This window comes from Myotis myotis, unplaced genomic scaffold (assembly GCF_014108235.1).
Source record: "Myotis myotis isolate mMyoMyo1 unplaced genomic scaffold, mMyoMyo1.p scaffold_m19_p_12, whole genome shotgun sequence".
Taxonomy (NCBI): Eukaryota; Metazoa; Chordata; class Mammalia; order Chiroptera; family Vespertilionidae; genus Myotis; species Myotis myotis.
The window spans coordinates 59,199,379-59,215,437 of record NW_023416316.1 but is presented as its reverse complement, the minus strand read 5'-3'; the positions used below and the strand labels follow the sequence as shown (position 1 = coordinate 59,215,437).

The 16,059-nt window shown below is 35.7% G+C and overlaps 1 protein-coding gene across 6 annotated transcripts in view; it reads right to left on the bottom strand.

The window, feature by feature from the left end:
* The window catches only part of DENND4C (DENN domain containing 4C), a 115,180-nt gene that overhangs the window by 51,475 nt on the left and 47,646 nt on the right, over positions 1-16,059 (bottom strand). For all 6 annotated transcript variants that reach the window (XM_036331242.1, XM_036331239.1, XM_036331244.1 and 3 more), the window contains exons 8-12: positions 15,641-15,699; positions 14,643-14,787; positions 10,474-10,649; positions 4,251-4,351; positions 3,540-3,758 (exon numbers count right to left, since the gene is read on the bottom strand). In XM_036331242.1, the coding sequence (XP_036187135.1) occupies positions 3,540-3,758; positions 4,251-4,351; positions 10,474-10,649; positions 14,643-14,787; positions 15,641-15,699 (700 nt within the window). The remainder of the gene's footprint in view (positions 1-3,539; positions 3,759-4,250; positions 4,352-10,473; positions 10,650-14,642; positions 14,788-15,640; positions 15,700-16,059) is intronic.

Sequence of the window (16,059 nt, the reverse complement as noted above, 5' to 3'; positions counted from 1 at the left end):
ACCATAGCTCCTTCTGCCTGATTCAACTACAAAAATGCTTAATTTATACCATTAAACTTTCACTGAAATCTAAATCTCTTATAAGAAAGCTCTAGTTCTACAGCTCTCAAGTAGAAATTTCTGATATTCTACATATTCTCAAACATGAAGTGTCTATGGCCTTATTCTGAAATGCCACCAGATAATTATTTCTGTATCGTCTTGTAAAAATTTCTGCTCATTGAAGGTTCAAGCATCTGGTATTCTACCCTTTCTCCTACCAATTGTAGATATCTACTGTCTTAGGGACACTCTCCTTCATTCACTGAAGACCTTCTCCTCTCCAACACCTACCATCATCATTCTTCAACACCCACTAAGCACAAACCATTGAACCCTGTCAATGATCTGTGATCTATTCCACCTCTACCACCAACTTGTACACAAAGTCACACACACACTCTGGCCTTTTCTTGCTATCATTAAAAATTGCTCTGCCTAGAAATGGGATTACTGGGAAAACAAAAACACCAATCAGAAAGGATATATGCACCCCTATGTTCATAGCAGCACAATTTACCATAGCTAAGATTTGGGAACAGCCTAAGTGCCCATTAGCAGATGAGTGGATTAGAAAGCTGTGGTACATCTACACAATGGAATACTAAGCTGCCTTAAAAAAAAAAAAAAAGAAGGAATTCTTACCATTTGCAACAGCATGGATGGAACTGGAGAGCATTATGCTAAGCGAAATAAGCCAGTCAGAGAAAGATAAATATCACATGACCTCATTCATTTGTGGAATATAATGAACAACATAAACTGATGAACAAAAATAAAACCAGAGGCATAGAAGCATCCAACCTATGAGGGAAGGTGGGAGCTGAGGGGGTAAGAGATCAACCAAAGGAATTGTATGGATGCATATAAGCATAACCAATGGACATAGATGAGGGCGGTGAGGGCATGTGCTGGGGAGTGGGGGCAGCTGAGGAGAGGTCAATGGGGGAAAAAGGAGACTTATGTAATACTTTAAACAATAAAGAATTTAAATTTTTAAAAAAAGCTCTGCCTCCCAAATCTTTAATTTGCATGTTATTCTCTGACCATTACCCCATCTGTCTGGTTTGCTTACTTAAGTACTCTTACAAAGGCTTTGTTTGGGGGGGGGGGGGGGCAGGGGGAAGACCCGGAAAGAGGGGCGGAGGAAGATAGAAGGTAAGCTCATTGAAATCTACAATCCTTTTACCCTTTTTCCATTCTACCTACCCCCTCCCTGTCTTCACTTCTCTATCTATCCAATACTGATTCCATGTCCATTGATTTCAATTACTTTCTTGTCAACACTCTCAATTCTTATGCCCTTGTCTTTTTTGGCAAATCCATCTAGTATAGTCTAGCCCTGGAGGAATGTATTTGTCTGCTTTCTCTGGATCTGCATCAGTGGCTGAGCACAAGTTAAAAGGAGGGAAAGTGCTCCACAATTAAGTGGATCAGAATCACTTATCTAATACTGTACCTTTGTCCCTGACCAACAACCTTTACTACATTTTTGGAATAAACGCAATTTCCTTTTACCCACTATTTCACAGCTATTTGCAGTTTTCAAATGTCCTCCCTCCATGTTTCCTTCCCCCATTCTCAAAAGACCATACCTTATATTGCCAAAAAAATGAAAATCATTAAATGAGAACTACCTTCATTATCTCACTACAAAATATATTACTCTTTCTGCAATTATCATTCCTTCCTTCCTTCTTTTTACAATGGATATGTCCAGTAATCCTATCTAAGGCCAAGCCTACCACATCAGCCTGGGATTCCAGCCCCTTCAGTATTCTCAGAAAAGTCTTCCTCTCTCTACTCGCTACTTATCAGCATACTCAAGTCTCTCTCATTGAAAAAAACAAACAAAAAAACCCTTTTCTTAACAAATAATCAGGTTCTCTCTTTTTAGCTATTTTCCTGCTCAATAAAGGCAACCAATGACACACCAAGGAGAGAGACCTCAGAGGAAACCAATCCTGCCAACACATTGATTCTGACCTTCTAGCTAGCTTCTACAATTATGAGGAAATTTCTGTTGTTTAAGCCACCCAATCCACGGTACTATGTTATGATAGACCTGACGGACTAAAGCACATGCCTTGTGCTTTTGTTGTTGAGGTTTCTTCCATTCCATTACCACTAACAATAAGAGCTGTTATGATGAGTACTGAATATTGTAAAGTACTTTTACTAGTTGCTCCACATATATTTTCTTAATCTTCACTACCATGCATAATCTAGGTATTATTCCCATCTTATTAATGAAAAAACAGAACCCCAGAAAGGTTTCATAAGCAGCAAAGAAGAAGTTCTAATTCAGATTTAATTTTTAATGCCTATTGTTTTTAGAAATCCTTTCCTGCTCATCTCATTTATCTAAGTTCTTCAAAGTCATGCTCTTCCTTTATAAAATCTTCCAATATTCATTTGAAAGAATGTTTCTTTTTTCTTAATTTTTAGAGCTTCTCACTGAATTGTATAAAATCTGTGTTCTCCAGTACTTGCTCTATTTTAAAAAATCATTTTAGATTGTTTCTTATTTAGTATCCCATAGAGCTAGACTTAATTCTTCTTTATATCCCTACATAATAATTAGTTGAGCTTGGTAAGTAGTGGCTAAATATTTGAGAGAGAAGTTATTCTGAAACAGAAATGATAAAAGACAAAAAGGTTGCTAGGAAAATACAGATTATTTTTAAGTAACTGCTAGATAAAAGTATAGAAATGTAATATAATTTTTATATAAATATTAATGAAAATGAAAGGTTGCTACTATATATTATATTATAAGAGTAGCTGAATAATAACAAAAAGCTTTATAACTCCCTAAAATAATAAATACTAAAAAAGATGAGCATAGTGTTTCCCCCTGGAACAAGGCTGTATTTTTTTTTTTTTTTTTTAATTTTAAAACTGGTGGCTTTATTCCAAAAACTAATTGTTAGGAAATATTTTAAAGCAAAGAGTATATAAATCAAAATATTATGCAAAACTAAAGAAGCATCTAAAGCAAATTACATTTTACTAAAATGACTAGGTAGTATTATAAATACAAGCAACATCTTTGACTTTTTATAATTAAAGTCCTACAGCTTCAGATTTCTCAGGAAAAAAATGGGGTATAAGAAATTATATTCAGCCCAAGTTGGTTTGGCTCAGTGGATAGAGGGTTGGCCTGTGGACTGAATGGTCCCAGGTTCAATTCCGGTCAAGGGCACAGGCCCGGGTTGTGGGCTCGATCCCCAGTAAGGGGCATGCAGGAGGCAGCCAATTAATGATTTTCTCATCATTGATGTTTCTCTCTCTCTCCCCCTCTCCTTTCCTCTCTGAAATCAATAAAAATATATTTGTAAAAACAAAAAGAAATTATATTCATAGCATCAGACTACAAACACACAGAAGTATATTTTAATTTCTAAAAATTTAGGTAGTAAATATTTTTTGGTAGCAATACCATATACAAAGTATTTTTCTTTTCTATATAAAGTAATTGTATTTTCAATGCCACTCACCCTGTCGGTCAAACAATGAATCAACAGCTGTGGCTTTATTTGAAGGAGCCTCTGTTATTGGTTTGAGATATGCTCTATATCCTTTTAAAATGGATGCCATAAAGCGCAAAAATGCCTCTTGAATTTCCATCTCAAGTTGAGTCATCTTTTTTTGCCAGGAGAAATCTGCTTCAATTGGAGTCATCTCAATTGCTGAACCTTCTTGAGTTTTTTGGTGAACTAGCAAATAAAACAAGAAAATGACATCTATAATAATAAAAGCGTAATATGCAAATCGACCGAACGGCTGAACAGTGGAATGACCATCAGATGACCTTCAGTATGATCTTCCAGATGAAGCCTGGGTGAGGGCTGAGGCAGCTGTGGCTGGGAGGACCTACCCCTGTAAGAATTTTGTGCATCAGGCCTCTAGTTAATATATAATATTATATATGTACATATATATAATGACTGAGCAATTAAGGAAACTATCAAAATAAAGCCTGTGACTTCCCGAAATGCCTCTCTCCATTAATGCGATGGCATCATTGGCCCAGGCTAACAGAGATGCTCAAGCAGACATAGACAACATGCTTAAAAAATCATGAAACACAATATTAATTTCTTGTTACTGGAATTTTGTTTTGTAATTAAACTTCTTTTAAGCAGAGCAAAATTGTGTTTAAAGTAAGAAGAATTTTCATTAAAATATTCCTTTTTCCTCACATTTACCTGAAGATAACTGGGGATACAATTTCTTCAAGGTGCTAAGTAAATTTTTGCATGGCTTTTTGGGAAGCTGCTTCCAGTTCATGTTCTTCTTTTCATCAGATCTATTAAATAAAAATATAACTAATAAAACATCTCAATCTGCTTTTACTTAAAATTCTTATGTCAAATTAAAAAGGAATATAGAAAGTGTATTTTTACTGAAGTTACAATTGATAAGTGGTTTTCAAGGAGCTTCTCTTTTCATTTCAATTATCTTGAATCAAATTTGGTCATCTCATACTAACCCTCCAACATAGATTTTCAATACTAGAGTTATGAATACAACATAAAATTCTTGCTTCAACAGTATTTTAGAATCATGTTAAGTGTCAAACTTAATTGACTTGAGATTTTTAAATTACCTATTAGAAGTAAATCTCAACAAATATTAGAGCATCAGTGACATATAGAAGCATGTTCTCACCACAATTCAACTGAGTTAGCATTGAAGAAAAAAAACTTTGAAAGTTCAAAAGAACACTTTTTATGTTTTTATTGGTTTTTAGAGAGAGAGGGAGAGATAGAAACATCTATGAGAGAAACATCAACCAGCTGCCTCCTGCACACCCCTTATTGGGAAGAGCCTGAAACCCTGGCATGTGCCATGACTGGGAGTCAAAACAGTGACCTCTTGGTTCCTGGGCCAATGCTCAACCACTGAGCCACACTGGCTGGGCCAAAAAGAACACTTTTAAATAGTGCATGAGTCAAATGAAATATTTTAATAGAATAAGAAACATTTAAAACTCTACAAAGATGAAAGCACTATGTACAAACCACGGGCTGCACCTATTGCTATACATCAGGCCAATATCATTTATGAACATCAATGCAAGCATCTTAAATTCTTAGAAAGGTTAATCCACTAGTATATAAAAAAACAAGAGCAAGATGATGTTTATATCAGGAATATAAGAATTGTTTACAACTACATGGTTTTATAATGTAATATACCATACAGAGATTAAAGAAGATTTTAATGCTCATCTCAATAGTTGCACAAAAGTACTATAAAATTCAACACCTACCTATGATTTTTTAAAAATTCTTAATCTAGAAGTAAAAGGAAAATTCCTTAATTTATTATTAAGTAATCAAAACCCTAGAATAGAGCTAGGAAACTTTGGGGTCAGATAATAAATATTTCATGCTTTGAGGACCATCATGACTATGTCATACTACTGAAATGTGCCACATGAAAGCATGAAAGCAGCCTTGGACAAGCTGAGCTGTGTTCCACTAAAATTTTATTTGTAAATACAGGCCTTGGGCTGGATTGTCAATTCTTGCTTTAAAGCTTTCCCTTTGAAATTAGAAACAAGACAAGATACTAGCTATGCTTACCTTCTACCATTCAACTACACTAGGATTTTTGCCAGAGAATTAAGACAAATTTAAAAATAAAAATTGTAGATAATGTAATTGCTTATAGTCAGAAAATTGAAGAGAATCTACAGACAAAATAAAAGAATTCAACTAAGTTGCTGGGGAGCAAACCTACTATATAAAAATCAGTTTAACATTCCTATATCCAGCAACTAACAAGTAAAAAATGTAATTTAAAATACCATTTATAGTAACGATAAAAACTATAAGTTTTTATAAGTTTTACTTAAGGATAAGTAAGTCTAACAAAAGATGTGCATGGTCTTTGAGAAAAATGCAAGTTTATTGAACAATTTTAAAAGACTTATAAAGTAAAATGCCACATGCATAGGTAGGGAGACTATGTCAAAAAGATGCCATTCGTTCCCAAATTAATCTATAAATTCAATAGAATTCTAACCAAAATCACAACATAATTTTGTGTGGAACTTAACAAACTGATATTAAAATTTATATGGAAAAGAAAGGACAAAATATATCAAAACAATTGTAAAGGACAGGAGTAAAGGGACTTGCTATATCACATCATAACTCATTTTTTTAAATCTATTTTTATTGATTTCAGAGAAGAAGAAAGGAGACATAGAAACACCAATGATGAGAGAGGATCACTGATAGGCTGCCTACTGCATGTCCCACACTGGGGATCATCCCGCAACCTGGGCATGTGCCCTGATTGGGAATCAAATTGTGACCTCCTGCTTCATGAGTCAATGCGCAACCACACTGGCCAGGCTCACATCACAACTTTTTAAAACAATGTTAAGATATAATTCACATACCATACAATTCATCTTCCTGAAGTGTAAAATTTGATGTTTTTAGTATATTCACAGAGTTGTGTAATCACCACCATAATCAATTTTAGAATATTTGCATCACTTCAAAAAGAAACCCTGCATCCCCTTAGTCACTAATCTCTGATTCCCCCATCTTAACGAACCTAGTTTCTATGTATATAGATTTGCCTTGGATAGTTCATATAAATGGGACCATGATGTTTTCAAGGTTTATCCATGTTATGCACAACTTAATTTTACTAGTGAAGTCGTTAAGATAGTGTTCCATGAATAGAGACAGTAGGGGGGTGAGGGCATGTGCTGGAGGTGGGAGTGGCCAGGAAGAGATCAATGGAGGAAAAAGGAGACATATGTAACACTTTAAACAATAAAGAATTAAAATAAAATTTAAAAAGATAGTGTTATACTAGCAGGAGACTAAAACAAAGGAACAGAATAATAAGCATGCATGCTATATTCCATGCTAATATAGAAACTGATATGTAATAGTGTTGACACTGAAGACCAGTAGGGAAGAGATGAACTCACTATTCAATAAATAGTGCTATGTGACAAGTGCTTGTCCATGTAATAAATAAATAAATAAATAAATAAATAAATAAAATGGTATCTCTACGTCATGTCATACACTAATACCAAGTTTAGCTGAATTAAAGACCTACAGAGAAAGGCAGAACCCGACTACTTTAAGAATATCCAGGATAGTATTTCATGACCTCGAGCAGAGAATTTCATATATAAGAACCAAAAACAGCAATCCATGAAAGAAAATAATAAATCTGATTGATTAAAATAAGCTTCTATTCATCAAAAGAACACGATAAATAGAATGAAAAGACAAGTCAATGTGGGAGGAACTACTTGCACAAACCAAGAATTAATTCAAAATTCTACAACCAACTTACACAAATTCAAAGAAAAAGGCAAACAACCAAACAAGAAAATTTACCAAAAAAGGGAGGGGGGGGTGGGGGGGACCAATTAACAGGACAGGAAAACCAAAGGGCAAAAAGAAATATAAATCTACTATTTGCAACTAATTAAGGAAATGTAAATTAAAGCCACAGTGAGATTCCATTACCATCAAACTGGCAAAAATTTTTAATTCTGACCATAACAAGTATTGGCAAAGATATGAAACACACAGAACTCTCATTTGCTGCTGAAGAGGTGGTAAACTTGGAAGATTAACGTGGCATTAACAAAGCCTACCAACCAACATTGGCTCTTTAAGGTATATGCTTCAGAGGAATTCTTGCCCATGAACTCAAAGAAATATGCACAATAATGATCACAGCAGCCTTGTTCATAACTGTAAAAATCTAGGTACAATCTAAATATCTACCAACACTATACACACTGACATTGAAGTAGAACTACATGTATCAACATGGATGAGTCTCACAAAGAATGGCAAGTGTAATAAACACCAAATTCAAGATGATGCAAGATATGTACACAGGGTTTCAGATTTATTGGTAATATTCTATTTTTTCCAACTGCATGGTGGATACATGGGAGTTATTTACATTATCCTCTATAATTTTTGGGTATCTGGAATATCTCATTATTCTTTAAGTACAATTAAGCAAAGAATTTAAAGTTATTTAAAGAAAATGTTTTAATCAAACATTTTTAGAAGTTACTTAAAAATGGCAAAATTAAGAATTTCCATGTTATTCAAAAGAGTAAATAAAAAAAGTAAACATCTGAGATACAACTTCATAAATAATCATTTCCAAAAGCATCACAATGTATACAATCCTGAAATAACTGTTTTTCAGGGATAGCAGCTAAAAAACAAGAAAATGTTGCTAAAAGAAATATTTAGTGCATACAAGTAGTTTATTTCCAGGCTATAAGTAAATTTACATATACCTAGTGAAGAGCCACCACAATTATAGTTTCTAACTACAATGGTAGATCCACTTCAAAATTATTTTTAAAGTTACAACAAATGCCCCAGCTGGTTTGGCTCAGTGGATAGAGCGTCAGACTTCAGACCAAAGGATCCCAAGTCATTTCCAGTAAAAGGCACATACCTCAGTTGCAGGTTCCTCCCAGGCCCAGGCCCTGGTCAGGGTGAGTGCAGGAGGCAACCAATTGAGATGTTTCTCTCACATTAATGTTTCTCATCTTTCCCTCTCTCTAAAAATCAATAGAAAAAATATCCTCGAGTAAGGATTGAAAAAAAAGAAAGTTACAGCAAATGTTTTCTTCTTTCCTTAAGTTATTCCTTTGGCTCACGTTGGGATGTTTTTCCAACCAATTCTATTGCTGTGACCACTGAAGTCTCATCAAAGTTCTTACTCTTTTCATTTTCTCCTAATCTCAAACAGTATAGAATAAGTACTCCAAGATCTAGAAGTTGGCACCAACATGAAGAAATTTTCCATACTTACTACATTTTCCATCAAGGAATGGGGGAGTGTGGAGCAGTTTGCTTTTAGGCATCTATCAGAGCTGCTTCCCTTATTAATGTGGTACACTACTCTCTGAACTCGTTATACCACTACTGTATATAGTTATCACCTCCAGTAAACACAAACTATGACTAATATATTTTTTTAATCCTCACCCAATGATCTGTTGTTTCTTTATTGACTTTAGAGAGAGAGGTAGGGGGAGAGAAAGAAACATAGAGAAAGAGAGAAAAAGATTAATTGGTTGCCTCCCACACATGCCCCTATCTGATGCGCCCCTACCAGGGATGGAACCTGCAACCTACATGTGCCCTGACTGAGAATCAAACCCATAATGGTTTGGTGTATAGGATGAACAACCAATTGAGTCACCCAGTCAGGGAAAACTATCACTGATTTTTAATATCAATTTCTCTGCACAAAATGCATCCTTACAGCCTGGCCGGTGTGGATCAGTGGTTGAGGGTCAATCCATGAACCAAGAAGGCATCGCTTAATTCCCGGTCAGGGAACATGCCAAGGTTGCAGGCTGAATCCCCAGTAGGGGGCCTGCAGGAGGCAGCCAATTGATGTTTTTATCTCTCTGTTCCTCTCACTATCTCTGTATCCCTTTCCCTTCCCCTCTCTCTAAAACTAATAATAACATTTTTTAAAATATATTTTATTAATTTTTTACAGAGAGGAAGAGATAGGAATAGAGAGTTAAAAACATCAATGAGAGAGAAACATCGATCAGCTGCCTCCTGCACACCCCCTACTGGGGATGTGCCCGCAACCAGGGTACATGCCCTTGACCAGAATTGAGCCTGGAGCCCTTCAGTCCACAAGCCGACGCTCTATCCACTGAGCCAAACCGGTTAGGGCAATAATAACATATTTTTAAAAAATACACCCTTATAAAATTTAAATCTTGACAACTAAGGAAATGACATATTACCCTATATTGTAACTAAACTGAAACAGGTAAACCCATTCCTTAAAAGCTTACACATGGATTCTGAATTAAACCTAGAAAGTATATAACTCTTCAGCTGTGAAAGCAGTGTTTAACCTTTAAAAAAAAATCCTTAAAATATATATATAAAAAAAAATCCTTATTCTCTTTTGATAAACATAAATATTTACTGCCTGCCATTAACATTACTATGCAAATATAAACTACTATAATGTAGAGATGTTCTTTTCAAAACCATAGAGCTTTCCAGGATTCTGATACTTTGTTCTGGTTGTGACTCACTGATGAAGACTTTTTAAAAATATATTTTTATTGATTTCAGAGAGGAAGGGAGAGGAAGAGAGAAACAGAAACATCAATGATGAGAAGGAATCACTGATTGGCTGCTTCCTGCACACTGGACCGAACCCACAACCCAGGCATGTGCCCTTGACTGGAATCGATCTTGGGACCCTTCAGTCCGCAGCCCAATGCTCTATCCACTGAGCCAAACTGGCTAGGGCTGATGAAGACTTATTAACAACTTTTAAAAATAGCATATTTCTAGATGCTGTCAATGAGCTATATCTAAATATGAGGAAAAATATAAATGGGAGATAACATAAAAAGAATCAACTTACATATATAACATGTTTGTATCCAAGTCAATGCAAACAACATCTTGTGGTGGGTCATGCAGATCAAAATACCTTGAGTCAACTCCAACTATAAATGGTACAGGTGCATTAAGCACTGCCGCCAGTGAGAGAGGACAAAGGGGAATATATGGGCATTGCCACTGAAATGGAAAGATCATCTGGGGAAAAAGTTTTTAAAAATTAGCCAAATTAGAAATTTGCAATAAAATTATGTAATTAACTAATATTAATGAAAGGGACCACTAAGAAGCAGTTAAGTCTAGTTTCTTTTACTATAAACATCATTTCAAAAACTAAATGACTATAAAATATTATTAAACAATACAATGAGCCAATGTAATTAAAGCCTTTAAGCATGACAATGATCACAAGCACAATAAAAATGCTAACAGCTCTTTGGATGTTAGTCCTTCTAATGTCTATATAAAACCCACATTCAGTTTTACAGAAAAAGTCAAAGTATAGTATTGCCTAAAAAATTATAAAACAAACTCATGATCTTTAAATCTCATGCATTTCATCTATATATTAAGTCTCAAGATAACCTTTGACTAAATCCAACTAAAAGCACCAAGGAATCAAAAAAAAAAAATTAAAATGATTCCCTTGGGAATGGTAATACTCAATTGAAAATTTCAACAAAAAAAATTTCCTAACCACTCAAATAACAAAATTATCCAACTTCAGTGAAGCTTGACATCATAAAAATAAAGGTGAAGAGATTAGCAAAAGAACATATATGCATGGTCCATGGACACAGACAGACAACTGTGGTGATGGCCAGAGTGGTGGATGGGGTAAGGGCTGGGTAGAAGAGGCTAAAGAGGGGAGAATGGAGGATATCTGTAACAGTGTCAACAATAAATAAGTAAATAAAATAAAACATACCTTAAGAATCTTTACCAGGTTTGCTTTACAAAGCTCTACCTTAATTGTATCACATACGCTTATGTGTTTTTTTAAAAGATAAGGTTAATTAAAAATCCAGATCAAAATTTTAATGATCAGCTAATATTAAATTTTTAATTACTGATGATAAAATTTTTCCTCTACTATAAAAATTCTTGCTGTCTTTCAAGGTCTAGTTCAATTCCTATCATATCCATCATCCCTCACTCCAAAGAAATGCCCTTAGCATTTACTATCTCTGCCAGTTATCCCAGGTGGTTATTCAAAACTAGAGGCCCAGTGCATGAAACTCGTGCACGGCGGTGGGAGGTGTGCGCGCGCGCGCGTGTGTGTGTGTGTGTGTGTGTCCTTCAGCCCAGACTGCACCCTCTCCAATCTGGGAACCCTCGAAGGATGTCCAGGATTGGGCCTAAACGAGCAGTTGGACATCCCTCTCACAATCCAGGACTGCTGGCTCCCAACCGCTCGCCTGCCTGCCTGATTGCCCCTAACTGCTTCTGCCTGCCAGCCTGATCACCCCCTAATCACTCTCCTGCCGGCCTGATCGATGACTAACTGCTCCCCTGCCGGCCCGATTGCCCCAAACTGCCCTCCCTTGCTGGCCTGGTCACCCCCAACTGTCCTCCCCTGCCAGCCATCTTATGTCCACATGGGGGTGGTCATCATATGTGTTGGAGTGATGGTCAATTTGCATATTACTCTTTTATTAGATAGGATGGGATTTTATCTTCATTTATTTACTCACCAAATATCTGAGTATTTAATAAGTGCCAAGCACTGTTCTAGATGATGGAGCATAACAGTGAATAAAACAAAGATCCCTGCCCTCATGAGGTATACAGTTTAGCATAAGAGTTAGCAAACTTTTTCTGTAAAAGATAGGAAATGTAGGACTTGTAAGCCATATTGTTTGTCACAATACTTAACTGACTTCATGCGTGAAAACAGTCATAGGTAATATGTAAATAAATGGCCTATGTCCCAGTAAAATTTTACAAAATCAGGTGGCAGGCAGGATTTGATTCCTGGACCAGAGCTTGCCAACTCCTGATCTAGCAGGAAGAGACAGAAAATAAACAGAAGACATAATAAATGAAATACAGACCATGTCGGAATTGCTAAGTGCTACAGAAAAATGAAAAGTCAAGTGAAGAGGATTAGAGTTCAGAAGAGAAGAAAAGGAAACGAGTTGTATTATTAAATAGGGCAAACAGGGTAAGCCTCCTTAAGAAAGTGACAACTGAACAGAAACCTGAAAAACGTGAAGGAGGGATTTAGCCACAGGGATATCCAGAAGGGGGCTTCAAAGAGAAAGAACAGCTTTAAGGCTTTAAGGTATGGGGCCTGCCGAATATGCTTCAGGGGTAGCAAGGAGTCCAGTGTGGTTGGAACAGAGTAATCAAGGGGGAGAGTATTAGAAAATGAGATCAGAGGACACAGAGATAGAGCCACTAGCACAGAAAACTTGTAAGGACTTCAGAGTTCCTTCAGTGAAAACTGTCTTCTGTTCACCTGTAACTACATAAGAAATTTTGGTATAAAGCTATCTGACAGCAAAATATGACACCCTTGTCTTCACCTTTGACTTATGCAGCGCAACCTTAAACAGGGTCACTGTTATAAAAATACTCATTTGTTTCATTAATTTCTGCTACAGAGCTCCATTGATTATTTTATATTCTTTGATATTCAAATCATTCTCCTTTTGAAGAATTTATCCTGTCACCATTCTTTTCTATTTTCTCTTCTTCAAATTGCTTAACTGCTAAATCCTCATTTACCAGTGGTACTGCATGCAATTCAGGGAGCTCTCCAACATTAGTGACATAAATTCCATGCAATCTTGCATTTTTCATAAAATTTCTAATTTTATGTTGCAATTTTCCACCTGTTCTTGAACTACACTGCTGAAATTAATCAAGAGACTGGGCCACAAAGATTCTGACAAAGGGGCATGGATGTTTTATAGGAAGGAATATTTGAGTGGGAACTTGCTAAAATTGGTCAGTTCATAAACAAATATTTTCATGTTATAATGACTTTTACTTTCACATGCAACGGTGGAAACTTGAACATTAATCCTATGTAATAATAGACAAACATGGTAATTGACCATACCTTCACTGAGCCTCCCATTGGCTAATCAGTGTGATATACAAATTACTGCCAACAAAGATGGCAGCTAATTTGCATATACCAGCTGGGAGCGAAAACTGAAGACACCGTAGAAGGAAGCCAAGCAACGGAGCCGAGGTAGCAGAGACAGCAGAGACGGGCGGGAGAGAAGCATCAGAGACTGGCGGGAGAGAAGCGGCAGAGATGGGCGGGGTAGCAGCGGCAGAGACGGGAGCAAAGCCCTATTCTTGCAGGAATCTTCCTGCAATGGGCTTCTAGTATGTACATAATGAAGTTATTTGCTTCCCATAGATCGTTGTTTTCAGTCCTTGAAGCATTTCTCAGACCAGATTAAGATCTTGGAGACATATTCCATTTGTTGATTTAACAAGTATTAATTCAGTGCTTGCTCTATGCTACCAAGCATTTGTACATTATCCTATTTCAAAATCACTTAGAATTTTCTACATGTTAATGGCTCACAAAGATTAAAAGTTAAAATTGGAAGAAAATTGAACAACGTAAGCCAATGAACAAAAATAGATCCAGAGACAGAGAAGCATTGAACAGACCATCAAACCTCAGAGGAAAGGCAGGGGGGCGGGGGGCCGGGGGGGGTGTGTGTGTGTGCATGTTAAGAGACCAACCAAATGACTTACTTATATGCATGCATATAAGCATAACCAATGGGCACAGACACCAGGGGGTGAGGGCATGTGTTGGGGAGCTGGGAGTGGCCAGGGAGAGGTCAATGGGGGAAAAAGGAGACATGTAATACTTTAAACAATAAAGTTTTTTTTTTTAAATTGGGAGAAGGTAACTGTGTAATTTATTTCCATTAATATTAGATCAGCTGAAATTGGCCAGAGCCTCTCATTTAATATAGTAAGTTTCATTCACAAGTTTTATTATTATATAACCACATAGATTCTCTGAAAAACTCTAGCATGTGAACAATTAGAATTTGAAAGTTTCTCTCAAATAGAGAAAATTTCTCTTTGCCAAACTATTATTTTATGTTAGACTTATACTGGTAATTCCAAAGTTGCTTTCATTAAAGAAACTTTATCTTCAGAGTAAAAATTCTGTCAATAATTCTGTGCTAAAAGGAAAAATACTATACTTACAGCTACAACAGCTTCAGCTACTCCAGTCAACACAGCTGGCCTCAGAGAATGCAGCAGAATCTTACTCTCAAGTAAAACAAAGAGCAGCAATGTTGCACAATTCTCAGGACCCAGATTCATTAACAAGGTGCTAAAGTTGGCTCCACTAGAAAAAGAGAGAAAAAGTGATGATTATGAACTATTTTGCTAAAACATGTTAAGATATGCTTATTAAATTATTTCCTATATATTAATAGAGTTAGAATCTAGTGTTAACTTCAAATTCTGATTTAGTTATCACTGAAAAGTAGCAAATCTAATGAAACAGTTTAACAGAATGATTCAAATTCATCCCTTGGTAACAAAGGGGTATTTATCAGGAAATATATTCCTGAAGATGAACCATATGAACAGACTCAAAAGAATGGAGATAGGGGTTTGGGGGTTGGGAGGGAAGAACATATACAAAGGTTTGTCAGATTCAAGAAATTGAAATAAATCTATTGTCACTAAAACATAGTAAGGGAAGGGATGAAAATAGCAAGAGATTATGCCAAAATAAAAATAACACAATTATGTTTGCATTCACAAAAGAATACAGTGGCCGCAGTATGAATAAAGAATTAAAGGGGGGGAAAAACAATCAATTAATAGGTACTTAAGTGGTCCAGGTGAAAGATCATGCTAGCCTAGACAAGTGATGCAGATGAAGAGAAGCTAATAGATTTAAGACATTTCAGGAGGTTACAATCAGTTCACCCTGAACATGCAGTTATGAACTGAATATGGGGAGGGGAGATGAGAAGAAAAGGAAGGTATTCCTTACATCTAATCTTGCAACTCTCTTAAGTATTCTATTTTTTAAATGGCCCCACCATTCATCAAGCTTTCAAAGTTAGAAACATTACAGCTATCCTTACATAGTTTGAAAAAATAGCACTCTTATCCTAACCCTTAAAACGTTTTAAAGCATTCTGCTCCAAATGAACAAATATATTCTTTTAGATAGCATTAGTTACCTTAATGGTAAAGGTGTGGAAACTGGCTGCGATAATATTAGCGCATCATGGACTGATAGCTTAAAAAAAAAAAACGATAAATAAATTAACCAAGCCAATTTTGAAACCTAAACATTTAGATCATGGATAAAATGGAAAACACTTTCCTGTGCAGACTAAAACAACAGTTTTGGAAACATGTACTAAGATATAAAACAATAGCTGTATTTACTCAGAAGTACTGTAGTAGTTCTTTTTAACCAAATTGTTAATTCAATTGAATTTTGATTCAGTTAATTAGTGAAAATGTAATTACCTTAAAATTATGAAATAATTGCTTTTTAAAAGCCTCAAATTTACATGCTGGTAAGCAGTTGGAAGTTACTTAAAACTTATTAATACAAGTACATTCAAGATTAATATTTGACTTAATGCTATCA